Source organism: Pimephales promelas, chromosome 12 (assembly GCF_988280905.1).
Source record: "Pimephales promelas chromosome 12, fPimPro1.hap1.1, whole genome shotgun sequence".
In the NCBI taxonomy this organism is placed as follows: domain Eukaryota; kingdom Metazoa; phylum Chordata; class Actinopteri; order Cypriniformes; family Leuciscidae; genus Pimephales; species Pimephales promelas.
Genome location: NC_142780.1, coordinates 17,009,771 through 17,024,703, shown reverse-complemented (window position 1 = coordinate 17,024,703; position 14,933 = coordinate 17,009,771). Strand labels below are relative to the sequence as shown.

At 38.6% G+C, this 14,933-nt stretch overlaps 1 protein-coding gene across 1 annotated transcript in view; it reads right to left on the bottom strand.

Moving 5' to 3' along the window:
- Positions 1–618: 618 nt before the first annotated feature.
- Positions 619–14,933, bottom strand: part of sntb1 (syntrophin, basic 1) — a 64,281-nt gene continuing 49,966 nt past the window's right edge. The window contains exons 6-7 of the mRNA XM_089117572.1: positions 2,834–3,024; positions 619–1,938 (exon numbers count right to left, since the gene is read on the bottom strand). Of these exons, the coding sequence (XP_088973698.1) occupies positions 1,846–1,938; positions 2,834–3,024 (284 nt within the window). The 3' untranslated portion in view covers positions 619–1,845. The remainder of the gene's footprint in view (positions 1,939–2,833; positions 3,025–14,933) is intronic.

Sequence of the window (14,933 nt, the reverse complement as noted above, 5' to 3'; positions counted from 1 at the left end):
TTCAGTAGACTTAAATAAGTCGTATGTATTAAAGGCCGTTCACATCAGGTCAAATTTACAGTAATTACGAGATGTACTTGTAAAAAGCATTTACATCCTAGAACTTGTAATTACAACTTGAAAGCTCTGACTTGTACCACCTGACCACTATCACATCATGTGGAAAAGCAATGCCAGCTGCCTCAGCAATAAAATCTAGTTATTACATAATATTTGTTTAAATTTGTTAGTATTTATTATTAATAACTATGTTTTTAACAAAAGAATAATCTGAAACTTGACATACAATAGCTTAGTCAAGCAAGCACAAAGTTTATTAGTCTAATGTTACACTACATAAATTGTTTTAACAAATGCATTTGCATTACAACTGTTATTTGTATTGTGGTTTTGTCTTTTGAGCACTCAAAGTCTCAAACTCAGATTCACTTTGACATTAACAGTGTTGCCATACAAATGCACAATTTTGAGTCTGAGTATGTTCCAGCTTGGCTTGAACACATCATAACTTCACACTATGTGCTTATGGAGCTTGATAGTCTTGGACTTTCAAAATTTAATTGACTTTCATAATTCGAACATAATCATTCTTCAAATTCATTATCTTTTGTGGTCAAATCGAGTTTGTAATGACACGAGGGTGAGAAAATGAAAGAAATTTAATTTTAGACTGAAATATCCCTTTACTGTCGAAAGCAGGTTCCCAGGCCTGTGACTCTTGGATCTGTCATGTGTACTGGAATGTGGCTGGGACGGTTTCACAGATGAGACAAAGGCTTTGCCACAGGGGCCCTACTGTCCCCAAACACATGACCCCCACAATGGAGGAGTGCTCTGGGAACGATCGGTGCCCAAACAATGGACACTAATTGCTGGTTAACTTGGAAATTCTCGAGTGCTCTAATTCATAATCTGACATCTGAAGTACTTCAATGGCCTTTGTGTTTGTATATGACCACGGGCCACCGAGAGCGAATCTGAGCCTCCACAATAGTTATGCGAACGTACATGCATGCACATACCGCAGTAATTTGAGAACATTCTTCTGATGAATATTAAAAAAAAAAACAACTACACAAATGTGGCGGCGTTTCTAAAGTTTTCTCTTGCATGTCACAGGTTTGTACTCCTGATTTTAGAAGTGAAACGTCCGTTAAAGCCACCGAAACTCCATTTGTCTGTGGAAACAGATACACTGTTCTGAAGGGGAGGGCTGACCCTGTCTCGATTTTCCCCTTTTGTCACAAAGGCCTTGTGAAAGCAGACAGTTTGTTGACATGCCTCTTTGATGACCGGCACTCTAGAATGTCCTTGTTGATTCTGCTCAACCGTCGGTGTAGTGCATTTCCCGAGTGAAAGCACCAGAAACTAAACAAGATGTTTCAACTTTTATGTGCATTAACAGGGTTTAAACTAACCTTTCTTTAATCCACATAAGCTGCCAGACAGATGCAATAACTCAGACAGCTGTCATACAGATGGCCGCCTTCCTTACCGTTATATAGAAGTTAATGGTACTGTAAGTGCTGAATATTCTGCTGTATTGGATTCTAAAATAATACTTCCAGTTCCAATCACGAGCTAGTGTTCATTATATAGTTTGATTATTTTTTTTCTCTCTTGAAATATTAATTATAGTGAAATACAATTTCACATTGATTTTTCTCTGAAAAATACATAGTTTATCATTACTGAAATGCAATTGAAATCATTCAGAGGTCTGCTACAGCGTGAGTTCTGCATCATCGTCCTCACTCAGTCTTGCGGGTTCCACCTCTCGTTCTGGATTTCCCTTCTCAGTGTTGAAATAATCACGTCACTGTTTCAGTCTATGACAGTTCAGTCTCAGGCTACCAATCCTAATCTTGCAATCTTGGCTGATAGGAAGGAGTGGAGGATGAAAACAATAGGCTTAGGACAGGAGTGCAAGTCCAGTTGCTGTGAATGGGGGAAAAAAAGGTACTGTATTAAGCAGTGAAGGGAAGTTCCTGATGTGACTAACACATGTTGTGAGCAACAATCGGGCAGATATTCTCAGGAACTTGGATCTATCAGTACAGACATGCATCATCATTTCCTACTAATGTAATTGCTCACTGTTATAAGTCAAACCTTAATAAATGTGGTTTGGATTATTTTAGTTGGATTACTTTATCAATGTAGAGCAATTTCCTTTTAATTTGATTAGTAACTAATTGAATTACACATTTTACCTCAGTAAAAAACTAACTAAATTGTAATTTAATAACACAATTTAATTAAACGTACCTGTAACTAGTCAATCCTCAACCCTGCATACATTTTGTTCTAAAATATATACTGTATATATATAAAAACAATTGTCCACCTCAAATTGTATTTTTTTCCCCTAAATATTTACTAAAGTAATTTTGGGAAATGGAGTCATGTTCCACAAAATTACAATTACAATAAATCAAACTTAATTATTTGTTCTGTGACTAGAACTTTTAGCATTCATTGCTGGGGGAAAACATTTGCTGTTAATGTGATCTGTTCAAGTACTTCAAACTAATATAATTTTTAGAATATGTAATGCAATATCTGACATATACTGTAAACCTTCATTGTTAAACACGTCACTTAAAATATGAATATGAATTTCTTTGAATTTTTATTGAATTGCAGTTCTGCTTCCTTTCATTCAAATTCAAATTGTAATTCTAGATCCTGTTTTTGACATCAATTTAAATTCAAGAATTTGAATTGGATTTTCAGGAGTCATTCTCAATTCAATTCTGAATTGTGCACAAGCCTGCTCTCAGCATGGATGATTCATTTTGTTGCTACTGAATGAACCTCAGATTTTACTCACAATTTCACCCTCATTTCCACCAAAATCCAGATAGAGGATCCGCACGCCGTCGTCAGCAGACATCTTCAGCTTTTCAAACGGGTAGCTGAAAAGTGTCTGTGCCAGAGAGCTGACGTCTCCATCTGCTATGACAGAGAAACCTTGCTCATAGTGAATGACCAACCGACAGTCCCGACCCTGATACATACAACCTAAAGGAACAGAAACACAGAAGCTTTAAAGAATATTCCAAATTTATATATAGACACACTCACCAAAAGGATTATTAGGAACACCATTCTTCTAATACTGTGTTTGACCCCCTTTCGCCTTCAGAACTGCCTTAATTCTACGTGGCATTGATTCAACAAGGTGCTGAAAGCATTCTTTAGAAATGTTGGCCCATATTGATAGGATAGCATCTTGATGGAGATTTGTGGGATGCACATCCAGGGCACGAAGCTCCCGTTCCACCTTTATGGAGAACTGATTATAATTTGTTGTGTTCAGTTGTCCATACAGGCCATTTGGAACTTATTCCATTTATGGGTAATTTTAAATTACCGATTATTACAATTATATTCCCTTTATTTGAGCTAAAATCATTATAAGTTATACATGTATATTGAAAAATACCCATTCTTTTTGGGGTGTGACTACTTTATTTGGTGGATGAAAATTGGTCCCAACTCAACTTTACAAATCTAATAATTAACATTTTACTGAATTGATGCTACAGATGCATTCACACTTCTAGAAATATATTTTTCCAAGTACTATTTAAAAAAAAAAAACAGATCAAGTATTAATGATTTGACCTGCTTTTCTGGTTAGTCAATCCAAGGAAATTTCGTTATGGTATGAATCAAATGGAAGACATTCCATCTGTGAGATGAATGTCCTTTGAATCCTGATAATTGGTACATCATTTATCATCAGTAATCTCGGCTCAATACCTCCCTAGTTCCATCAAATACATCACAGGACTCCATGCATCTAGTATCACTCCTTCAGTCCATTCAATTACAGCTCATCAAGCACCACAGGATGTGTAGAAACCTACTGTCACCATGTCCATTGTGAGCGTGCCAGAGATCCACTTCTGCTGTTCCCTGCATTTGCCCCAATAAAGCTTCCTGAATTGCTCTTTGACCGGGTAATTGCGAGGCTAGTGTGTTCTTTTCACATTGTGTATCTCTGAGAAACCCCTTGGCTCTCGCTACAACCCAGTCCATTAGGCTGATTAGATCATCACAGCAATGAAAAAGCATCTTTTTCTGCAATTTACCCATTAAATCTGAATTATACTGACATTAAATACTCAAACACCTATTAATCACTTACTTTGGGTGAGGGGGCCAATTTCGGAATAATGTTCCCATGTCACTCTTAACAATACTGTAACCTTATCCCCATCCAGACGGCTTGATCTTCAGGACTGAGGGACTCTTTCCCACCAGATGGGCTTTTTAAGGCACAAACTACCTTTTTAACATGAATGGTCTAGCATAGGAATTCTGCTTTTTAACTACAATAGCTTTGCAGTAAAGGCCCCGATTTACTTAAAGCGAAATCTTGAAGCTTGTGCAAACATCCTCAACTCCATGCTTGATGCTTTCTTAACAGCTGTTTTCTCACCGCTGTCATTTTTAATGTGTGTTTAGCTTGTTAGTGTGAGGAAACCACGTGCATATTTACATATTTATGATCCAAACGCCGCTCTCAGCAGCGTGGACCGCATCGGGATGTTCGCTAACGGTAAACAGCTGCAAAGATATTTCCAACTAAACGAGGAAAGAAAGAGAACTTCGCTATGAGTATATCGGGCCGTTAATTCAGTAATTCAACTGTAAGTGTTTCTCGTGTCTTTGCAGGCCTATCTTTTCTGAAACATGAATAATAACACATTTACTTGAACACTTTTAGTCTGTGCGCAATGTGCTTTACAAAGCATAAACATGAAAGTACATCTAAATAAGAAAATTTGTCATTTGATTAGACTCATTTTGGGCCCCTCAAATTAATAAAGCAATGTGGAAAGTGCCACAGAGACACAATGTTACAATTTTTATGGAAATCAACCCACAAGTGGCTTACCTATAGTTACTGTATTAATATGTATTTACTAATTATTTTTTATTATTTATTTATATATATATATATATATATATATATACAATGGAATTATTTATTTTAATAGTAAAATAGTAAAAAATTAAGGGTTCGTTTACATAATGATGTTCTAAAAAAATTACAAAAATTTTCCTTTGCATTTTTTGCATGCAGACGTTCACACTGATCCGCAAAAAATTACTGGCCAGGCCAGTAGTTGGCATTATAAAAAAAAAATAATAATAATAAATTCAAAATGCATGCCCATAAACTGAACACTTACTACACATGTGTGTTTCACATTTTTGTTTACTTGCAGATGATAACGGTCAGAATCCAGAGTTTTGAGAAGATTTGAGAAACTTAATTTTTCGCCCGAAAAAAAAAAACGAAAGGGGTACCACTGTCGTTTTTTTTTCGGGTCGAATTTTTGACTTTCGATATCTCAGCTCTGGAAGGGTCTAGAGCCTCCATTTTTGCACTCAGGATTAAGTCTCATGGCCCTCTATCAGAATCCAGAGTTTTGAGGAGATTGGAGAAACTTAATTTTTCGCCTGAAAAAAAAAAACGGAAGGGGTACCACTGTGGTTTTTTTTCGGGTCGAATTTTTGAGTTTCGATATCTCAGCTCTGGAAGGGTCTAGAGCCTCCATTTTTGCACTCAGGTCTAAGTCTCATGGCCCTCTATCAGAATCCAGAGTTTTGAGAAGATTGGAGAAACTTAATGTTTCGCCTGAAAAAAAAAACGGAAGGGGTACCACTGTCGTTTTTTTTTCGGGTCGAATTTTTGAGTTTCGATATCTCAGCTCTGGAAGGGTCTAGAGCCTCTATTTTTGCACTCAGGTTTAAGTCTCATGGCCCTCTATCAGAATCCAGAGTTTTGAGAAGATTGGAGAAACTTAATTTTTCGCCTGAAAAAAAAAACGAAAGGGGTACCACTGTCGTTTTTTTTTCGGGTCGAATTTTTGAGTTTCGATATCTCAGCTCTGGAAGGGTCTAGAGCCTCTATTTTTGCACTCAGGTTTAAGTCTCATGGCCCTCTATCAGAATCCAGAGTTTTGAGAAGATTTGAGAAACTTAATTTTTCGCCCGAAAAAAAAAAACGAAAGGGGTACCACTGTCGTTTTTTTTTCGGGTCGAATTTTTGAGTTTCGATATCTCAGCTCTGGAAGGGTCTAGAGCCTCCATTTTTGCACTCAGGTTTAAGTCTCATGGCCCTCTATCAGAATCCAGAGTTTTGAGGAGATTGGAGAAACTTAATTTTTCGCCTGAAAAAAAAAAACGAAAGGGGTACCACTGTCGTTTTTTTTTCGGGTCGAATTTTTGAGTTTCGATATCTCAGCTCTGGAAGGGTCTAGAGCCTCTATTTTTGCACTCAGGTTTAAGTCTCATGGCCCTCTATCAGAATCCAGAGTTTTGAGAAGATTTGAGAAACTTAATTTTTCGCCCGAAAAAAAAAAAACGAAAGGGGTACCACTGTCGTTTTTTTTTCGGGTCGAATTTTTGAGTTTCGATATCTCAGCTCTGGAAGGGTCTAGAGCCTCCATTTTTGCACTCAGGTTTAAGTCTCATGGCCCTCTATCAGAATCCAGAGTTTTGAGAAGATTGGAGAAACATAATTTTTCGCCCGAAAAAAAAAACGAAAGGGGTACCACTGTCGTTTTTTTTTTTCGGGTCGAATTTTTGAGTTTCGATATCTCAGCTCTGGAAGGGTCTAGAGCATCCATTTTTGCACTCAGGTCTAAGTCTCATGGCCCTCTATCAGAATCCAGAGTTTTGAGAAGATTGGAGAAACTAAATTTTTCGCCCGAAAAAAAAAAAAACGAAAGGGGTACCACTGTCGTTTTTTTTTCAGGTCGAATTTTTAAATTTTCGATATCTCAGCTCTGGAAGGGTCTAGAGCATCCATTTTTGCACACAGTTCTAAGTCTCATGTCCCTCTATCAGAATCCAGAGTTTTGAGAAGATTGGAGAAACTTAATTTTTCGCCCGAAAAAAAAAACACGAAAGGGGTACCACTGTCGTTTTTTTTTTTCGGGTCGAATTTTTGAGTTTCGATATCTCAGCTCTGGAAGGGTCTAGAGCCTCCATTTTTGCACTCAGGTCTAAGTCTCATGGCCCTCTATCAGAATCCAGAGTTTTTAGAAGATTGGAGAAACTTAATTTTTCGCCCGAAAAAAAAAAAACGAAAGGGGTACCACTGTCGTTTTTTTTTTCGGGTCGAATTTTTGAGTTTCGATATCTCAGCTCTGGAAGGGTCTAGAGCCTCCATTTTTGCACTCAGATCTAAGTCTCATGGCCCTCTATCAGAATCCAGAGTTTTGAGAAGATTGGAGAAACTTAATTTTTCGCCCGAAAAAAAAAAACGAAAGGGGTACCACTGTGGTTTTTTTTCGGGTCGAATTTTTGAGTTTCGATATCTCAGCTCTGGAAGGGTCTAGAGCCTCCATTTTTGCACTCAGGTCTAAGTCTCATGGCCCTCTATCAGAATCCAGAGTTTTGAGAAGATTGGAGAAACTTAATTTTTCGCCTGAAAAAAAAAACGGAAGGGGTACCACTGTCGTTTTTTTTCCGGGTCGAATTTTTGAGTTTCGATATCTCAGCTCTGGAAGGGTCTAGAGCCTCTATTTTTGCACTCAGGTTTAAGTCTCATGGCCCTCTATCAGAATCCAGAGTTTTGAGAAGATTGGAGAAACTTAATTTTTCGCCTGAAAAAAAAAACGAAAGGGGTACCACTGTCGTTTTTTTTTCGGGTCGAATTTTTGAGTTTCGATATCTCAGCTCTGGAAGGGTCTAGAGCCTCTATTTTTGCACTCAGGTTTAAGTCTCATGGCCCTCTATCAGAATCCAGAGTTTTGAGAAGATTTGAGAAACTTAATTTTTCGCCCGAAAAAAAAAAACGAAAGGGGTACCACTGTCGTTTTTTTTTCGGGTCGAATTTTTGAGTTTCGATATCTCAGCTCTGGAAGGGTCTAGAGCCTCCATTTTTGCACTCAGGATTAAGTCTCATGGCCCTCTATCAGAATCCAGAGTTTTGAGGAGATTGGAGAAACTTAATTTTTCGCCTGAAAAAAAAAAACGAAAGGGGTACCACTGTCGTTTTTTTTTCGGGTCGAATTTTTGAGTTTCGATATCTCAGCTCTGGAAGGGTCTAGAGCCTCTATTTTTGCACTCAGGTTTAAGTCTCATGGCCCTCTATCAGAATCCAGAGTTTTGAGAAGATTTGAGAAACTTAATTTTTCGCCCGAAAAAAAAAAACGAAAGGGGTACCACTGTCGTTTTTTTTTCGGGTCGAATTTTTGAGTTTCGATATCTCAGCTCTGGAAGGGTCTAGAGCCTCCATTTTTGCACTCAGATCTAAGTCTCATGGCCCTCTATCAGAATCCAGAGTTTTGAGAAGATTTGAGAAACTTAATTTTTCGCCCGAAAAAAAAAACGAAAGGGGTACCACTGTCGTTTTTTTTTTCGGGTCGAATTTTTGAGTTTCAATATCTCAGCTCTGGAAGGGTCTAGAGCCTCTATTTTTGCACTCAGGTTTAAGTCTCATGGCCCTCTATCAGAATCCAGAGTTTTGAGAAGATTGGAGAAACTTAATTTTTCGCCTAAAAAAAAATGAAAGGGGTACCACTGTCGTTTTTTTTTCGGGTCGAATTTTTGAGTTTCAATATCTCAGCTCTGGAAGGGTCTAGAGCCTCCATTTTTGCACTCAGGATTAAGTCTCATGGCCCTCTATCAGAATCCAGAGTTTTGAGCAGATTGGAGAAACTTAATTTTTCGCCTGAAAAAAAAAAACGAAAGGGGTACCACTGTCGTTTTTTTTTCGGGTCGAATTTTTGAGTTTCGATATCTCAGCTCTGGAAGGGTCTAGAGCCTCTATTTTTGCACTCAGGTTTAAGTCTCATGGCCCTCTATCAGAATCCAGAGTTTTGAGAAGATTGGAGAAACTTAATTTTTCGCCCGAAAAAAAAAAACACGAAAGGGGTACCACTGTCGTTTTTTTTTTTCGGGTCGAATTTTTGAGTTTCGATATCTCAGCTCTGGAAAAGTCTAAAGCCTCCATTTTTGCACTCAGGTTTAAGTATCATGGCCCTCTATCAGAATCCAGAGTTTTGAGGAGATTGGAGAAACTTAATTTTTCGCCTGAAAAAAAAAAACGAAAGGGGTACCACTGTCGTTTTTTTTTCGGGTCGAATTTTTGAGTTTCAATATCTCAGCTCTGGAAGGGTCTAGAGCCTCCATTTTTGCACTCAGGATTAAGTCTCATGGCCCTCTATCAGAATCCAGAGTTTTGAGCAGATTGGAGAAACTTAATTTTTCGCCTGAAAAAAAAAAACGAAAGGGGTACCACTGTCGTTTTTTTTTCGGGTCGAATTTTTGAGTTTCGATATCTCAGCTCTGGAAGGGTCTAGAGCCTCTATTTTTGCACTCAGGTTTAAGTCTCATGGCCCTCTATCAGAATCCAGAGTTTTGAGAAGATTGGAGAAACTTAATTTTTCGCCCGAAAAAAAAAAAACACGAAAGGGGTACCACTGTCGTTTTTTTTTTCGGGTCGAATTTTTGAGTTTCGATATCTCAGCTCTGGAAAAGTCTAAAGCCTCCATTTTTGCACTCAGGTTTAAGTATCATGGCCCTCTATCAGAATCCAGAGTTTTGAGGAGATTGGAGAAACTTAATTTTTCGCCTAAAAAAAAACGAAAGGGGTACCACTGTCGTTTTTTTTTCGGGTCGAATTTTTGAGTTTCGATATCTCAGCTCTGGAAGGGTCTAGAGCCTCTATTTTTGCACTCAGGTTTAAGTCTCATGGCCCTCTATCAGAATCCAGAGTTTTGAGAAGATTGGAGAAACGTAATTTTTCGCCCGAAAAAAAAAAAAACGAAAGGGGTACCACTGTCGTTTTTTTTTTTTCAGGTCGAATTTTTGAATTTCGATATCTCAGCTCTGGAAGGGTCTAGAGCCTCTATTTTTGCACTCAGGTTTAAGTCTCATGGCCCTCTATGTGTATATCCTTTCGTTTTTTTTATTTTCGGGCGAAAAATTAAGTTTCTCCAATCTTCTAAAAACTCTGGATTCTGATAGAGGGCCATGAGACTTAGACCTGAGTGCAAAAATGGAGGCTCTAGCCCCTTCCAGAGCTGAGATATCGAAACTCAAAAATTCGACCCGAAAAAAAAAACGACAGTGGTACCCCTTTCGTTTTTTTTTTTTCGGGTGAAAAATTAAGTTTCTCCAATCTTCTAAAAACTCTGGATTCTGATAGAGGGCCATGAGACTTAGACCTGAGTGCAAAAATGGAGGCTCTAGACCCTTCCAGAGCTGAGATATTGAAACTCAAAAATTCGACCCGAAAAAAAAAAACGACAGTGGTACCCCTTTCGTTTTTTTTTTTCGGGCGAAAAATTATGTTTCTCCAATCTTCTCAAAACTCTGGATTCTGATAGAGGGCCATGAGACTTAAACCTGAGTGCAAAAATGGAGGCTCTAGACCCTTCCAGAGCTGAGATATCGAAACTAAAAAATTCGACCCGAAAAAAAAAAACGACAGTGGTACCCCTTTCCTGTTTTTTTTTTTCGGGCGAAAAATTAAGTTTCTCCAATCTTCTCAAAACTCTGGATTCTGATAGAGGGCCATGAGACTTAAACCTGAGTGCAAAAATAGAGGCTCTAGACCCTTCCAGAGCTGAGATATCGAAACTCAAAAATTCGACCCGAAAAAAAAACGACAGTGGTACCCCTTTCGTTTTTTTTTTCAGGCGAAAAATTAAGTTTCTCCAATCTCCTCAAAACTCTGGATTCTGATAGAGGGCCATGATACTTAAACCTGAGTGCAAAAATGGAGGCTTTAGACTTTTCCAGAGCTGAGATATCGAAACTCAAAAATTCGACCCGAAAAAAAAAACGACAGTGGTACCCCTTTCGTGTTTTTTTTTTTCGGGCGAAAAATTAAGTTTCTCCAATCTTCTCAAAACTCTGGATTCTGATAGAGGGCCATGAGACTTAAACCTGAGTGCAAAAATAGAGGCTCTAGACCCTTCCAGAGCTGAGATATCGAAACTCAAAAATTCGACCCGAAAAAAAAACGACAGTGGTACCCCTTCCGTTTTTTTTTTCAGGCGAAAAATTAAGTTTCTCCAATCTCCTCAAAACTCTGGATTCTGATAGAGGGCCATGAGACTTAATCCTGAGTGCAAAAATGGAGGCTCTAGACCCTTCCAGAGCTGAGATATTGAAACTCAAAAATTCGACCCGAAAAAAAACCGACAGTGGTACCCCTTTCGTTTTTTTTTTTTTCGGGCGAAAAATTACGTTTCTCCAATCTTCTCAAAACTCTGGATTCTGATAGAGGGCCATGAGACTTAAACCTGAGTGCAAAAATAGAGGCTCTAGACCCTTCCAGAGCTGAGATATCGAAACTCAAAAATTCGACCCGAAAAAAAAACGACAGTGGTACCCCTTTCGTTTATTTTTTCAGGCGAAAAATTAAGTTTCTCCAATCTTCTCAAAACTCTGGATTCTGATAGAGGGCCATGAGACTTAAACCTGAGTGCAAAAATAGAGGCTTTAGACCCTTCCAGAGCTGAGATATCGAAACTCAAAAATTCGACCCGAAAAAAAAAACGACAGTGGTACCCCTTTTGTGTTTTTTTTTTCGGGCGAAAAATTAAGTTTCTCCAATCTTCTAAAAACTCTGGATTCTGATAGAGGGCCATGAGACTTAGACCTGAGTGCAAAAATAGAGGCTCTAGACCATTCCAGAGCTGAGATATCGAAATTCAAAAATTCGACCTGAAAAAAAAAAAACGACAGTGGTACCCCTTTCGTTTTTTTTTTTTCGGGCGAAAAATTACGTTTCTCCAATCTTCTCAAAACTCTGGATTCTGATAGAGGGCCATGAGACTTAAACCTGAGTGCAAAAATAGAGGCTCTAGACCATTCCAGAGCTGAGATATCGAAACTCAAAAATTCGACCCGAAAAAAAAAACGACAGTGGTACCCCTTTCGTTTTTTTTTTCGGGCGAAAAATTAAGTTTCTCCAATCTTCTAAAAACTCTGGATTCTGATAGAGGGCCATGAGACTTAGACCTGAGTGCAAAAATGGAGGCTCTAGACCCTTCCAGAGCTGAGATATCGAAACTCAAAAATTCGACCCGAAAAAAAAACGACAGTGGTACCCCTTTCGTGTTTTTTTTTTCGGGCGAAAAATTAAGTTTCTCCAATCTTCTCAAAACTCTGGATTCTGATAGAGGGCCATGAGACTTAAACCTGAGTGCAAAAATGGAGGCTTTAGACTTTTCCAGAGCTGAGATATCGAAACTCAAAAATTCGACCCGAAAAAAAAAAACGACAGTGGTACCCCTTTCGTGTTTTTTTTTTTCGGGCGAAAAATTAAGTTTCTCCAATCTTCTCAAAACTCTGGATTCTGATAGAGGGCCATGAGACTTAAACCTGAGTGCAAAAATGGAGGCTCTAGACCCTTCCAGAGCTGAGATATCGAAACTCAAAAATTCGACCCGAAAAAAAAAACGACAGTGGTACCCCTTTCGTTTTTTTTTTCCGGGCGAAAAATTAAGTTTCTCAAATCTTCTCAAAACTCTGGATTCTGATAGAGGGCCATGAGACTTAGATCTGAGTGCAAAAATGGAGGCTCTAGACCCTTCCAGAGCTGAGATATCGAAACTCAAAAATTCGACCCGAAAAAAAAACGACAGTGGTACCCCTTTTGTGTTTTTTTTTCGGGCGAAAAATTAAGTTTCTCCAATCTTCTAAAAACTCTGGATTCTGATAGAGGGCCATGAGACTTAAACCTGAGTGCAAAAATAGAGGCTCTAGACCCTTCCAGAGCTGAGATATCGAAACTCAAAAATTCGACCCGAAAAAAAAAACGACAGTGGTACCCCTTCCGTTTTTTTTTCAGGCGAAAAATTAAGTTTCTCCAATCTCCTCAAAACTCTGGATTCTGATAGAGGGCCATGAGACTTAATCCTGAGTGCAAAAATGGAGGCTCTAGACCCTTCCAGAGCTGAGATATCGAAACTCAAAAATTCGACCCGAAAAAAAAACGACAGTGGTACCCCTTTCGTTTTTTTTTTCGGGCGAAAAATTAAGTTTCTCAAATCTTCTCAAAACTCTGGATTCTGATAGAGGGCCATGAGACTTAAACCTGAGTGCAAAAATAGAGGCTCTAGACCCTTCCAGAGCTGAGATATCGAAACTCAAAAATTCGACCCGAAAAAAAAACGACAGTGGTACCCCTTTCGTTTTTTTTTTCAGGCGAAAAATTAAGTTTCTCCAATCTTCTCAAAACTCTGGATTCTGATAGAGGGCCATGAGACTTAAACCTGAGTGCAAAAATAGAGGCTCTAGACCCTTCCAGAGCTGAGATATCGAAACTCAAAAATTCGACCCGAAAAAAAAAACGACAGTGGTACCCCTTTCGTGTTTTTTTTTCGGGCAAAAAATTAAGTTTCTCCAATCTTCTCAAAACTCTGGATTCTGATAGAGGGCCATGAGACTTAAACCTGAGTGCAAAAATGGAGGCTTTAGACTTTTCCAGAGCTGAGATATCGAAACTCAAAAATTCGACCCGAAAAAAAAAAACGACAGTGGTACCCTTTTCGTGTTTTTTTTTTTCGGGCGAAAAATTAAGTTTCTCCAATCTTCTCAAAACTCTGGATTCTGATAGAGGGCCATGAGACTTAAACCTGAGTGCAAAAATAGAGGCTCTAGACCCTTCCAGAGCTGAGATATTGAAACTCAAAAATTCGACCCGAAAAAAAAAAACGACAGTGGTACCCCTTCCGTTTTTTTTTTTCAGGCGAAAAATTAAGTTTCACCAATCTCCTCAAAACTCTGGATTCTGATAGAGGGCCATGAGACTTAATCCTGAGTGCAAAAATGGAGGCTCTAGACCCTTCCAGAGCTGAGATATCGAAACTCAAAAATTCGACCCGAAAAAAAAAACGACAGTGGTACCCCTTTCGTTTTTTTTTTCCGGGCGAAAAATTAAGTTTCTCAAATCTTCTCAAAACTCTGGATTCTGATAGAGGGCCATGAGACTTAGATCTGAGTGCAAAAATGGAGGCTCTAGACCCTTCCAGAGCTGAGATATCGAAACTCAAAAATTCGACCCGAAAAAAAAACGACAGTGGTACCCCTTTTGTGTTTTTTTTTCGGGCGAAAAATTAAGTTTCTCCAATCTTCTAAAAACTCTGGATTCTGATAGAGGGCCATGAGACTTAAATCTGAGTGCAAAAATAGAGGCTCTAGACCCTTCCAGAGCTGAGATATCGAAACTCAAAAATTCGACCCGAAAAAAAAAAACGACAGTGGTACCCCTTCCGTTTTTTTTTTCAGGCGAAAAATTAAGTTTCTCCAATCTCCTCAAAACTCTGGATTCTGATAGAGGGCCATGAGACTTAATCCTGAGTGCAAAAATGGAGGCTCTAGACCCTTCCAGAGCTGAGATATCGAAACTCAAAAATTCGACCCGAAAAAAAAACGACAGTGGTACCCCTTTCGTTTTTTTTTTCGGGCGAAAAATTAAGTTTCTCAAATCTTCTCAAAACTCTGGATTCTGATAGAGGGCCATGAGACTTAAACCTGAGTGCAAAAATAGAGGCTCTAGACCCTTCCAGAGCTGAGATATCGAAACTCAAAAATTCGACCCGAAAAAAAAACGACAGTGGTACCCCTTTCGTTTTTTTTTTCAGGCGAAAAATTAAGTTTCTCCAATCTTCTCAAAACTCTGGATTCTGATAGAGGGCCATGAGACTTAAACCTGAGTGCAAAAATAGAGGCTCTAGACCCTTCCAGAGCTGAGATATCGAAACTCAAAAATTCGACCCGAAAAAAAAAACGACAGTGGTACCCCTTTCATTTTTTTTTTCAGGAGAAAAATTAAGTTTCTCCAATCTCCTCAAAACTCTGGATTCTGATAGAGGGCCATGAGACTTAATCCTGAGTGCAAAAATGGAGGCTCTAGACCCTTCCAGAGCTGAGATATCGAAACTCAA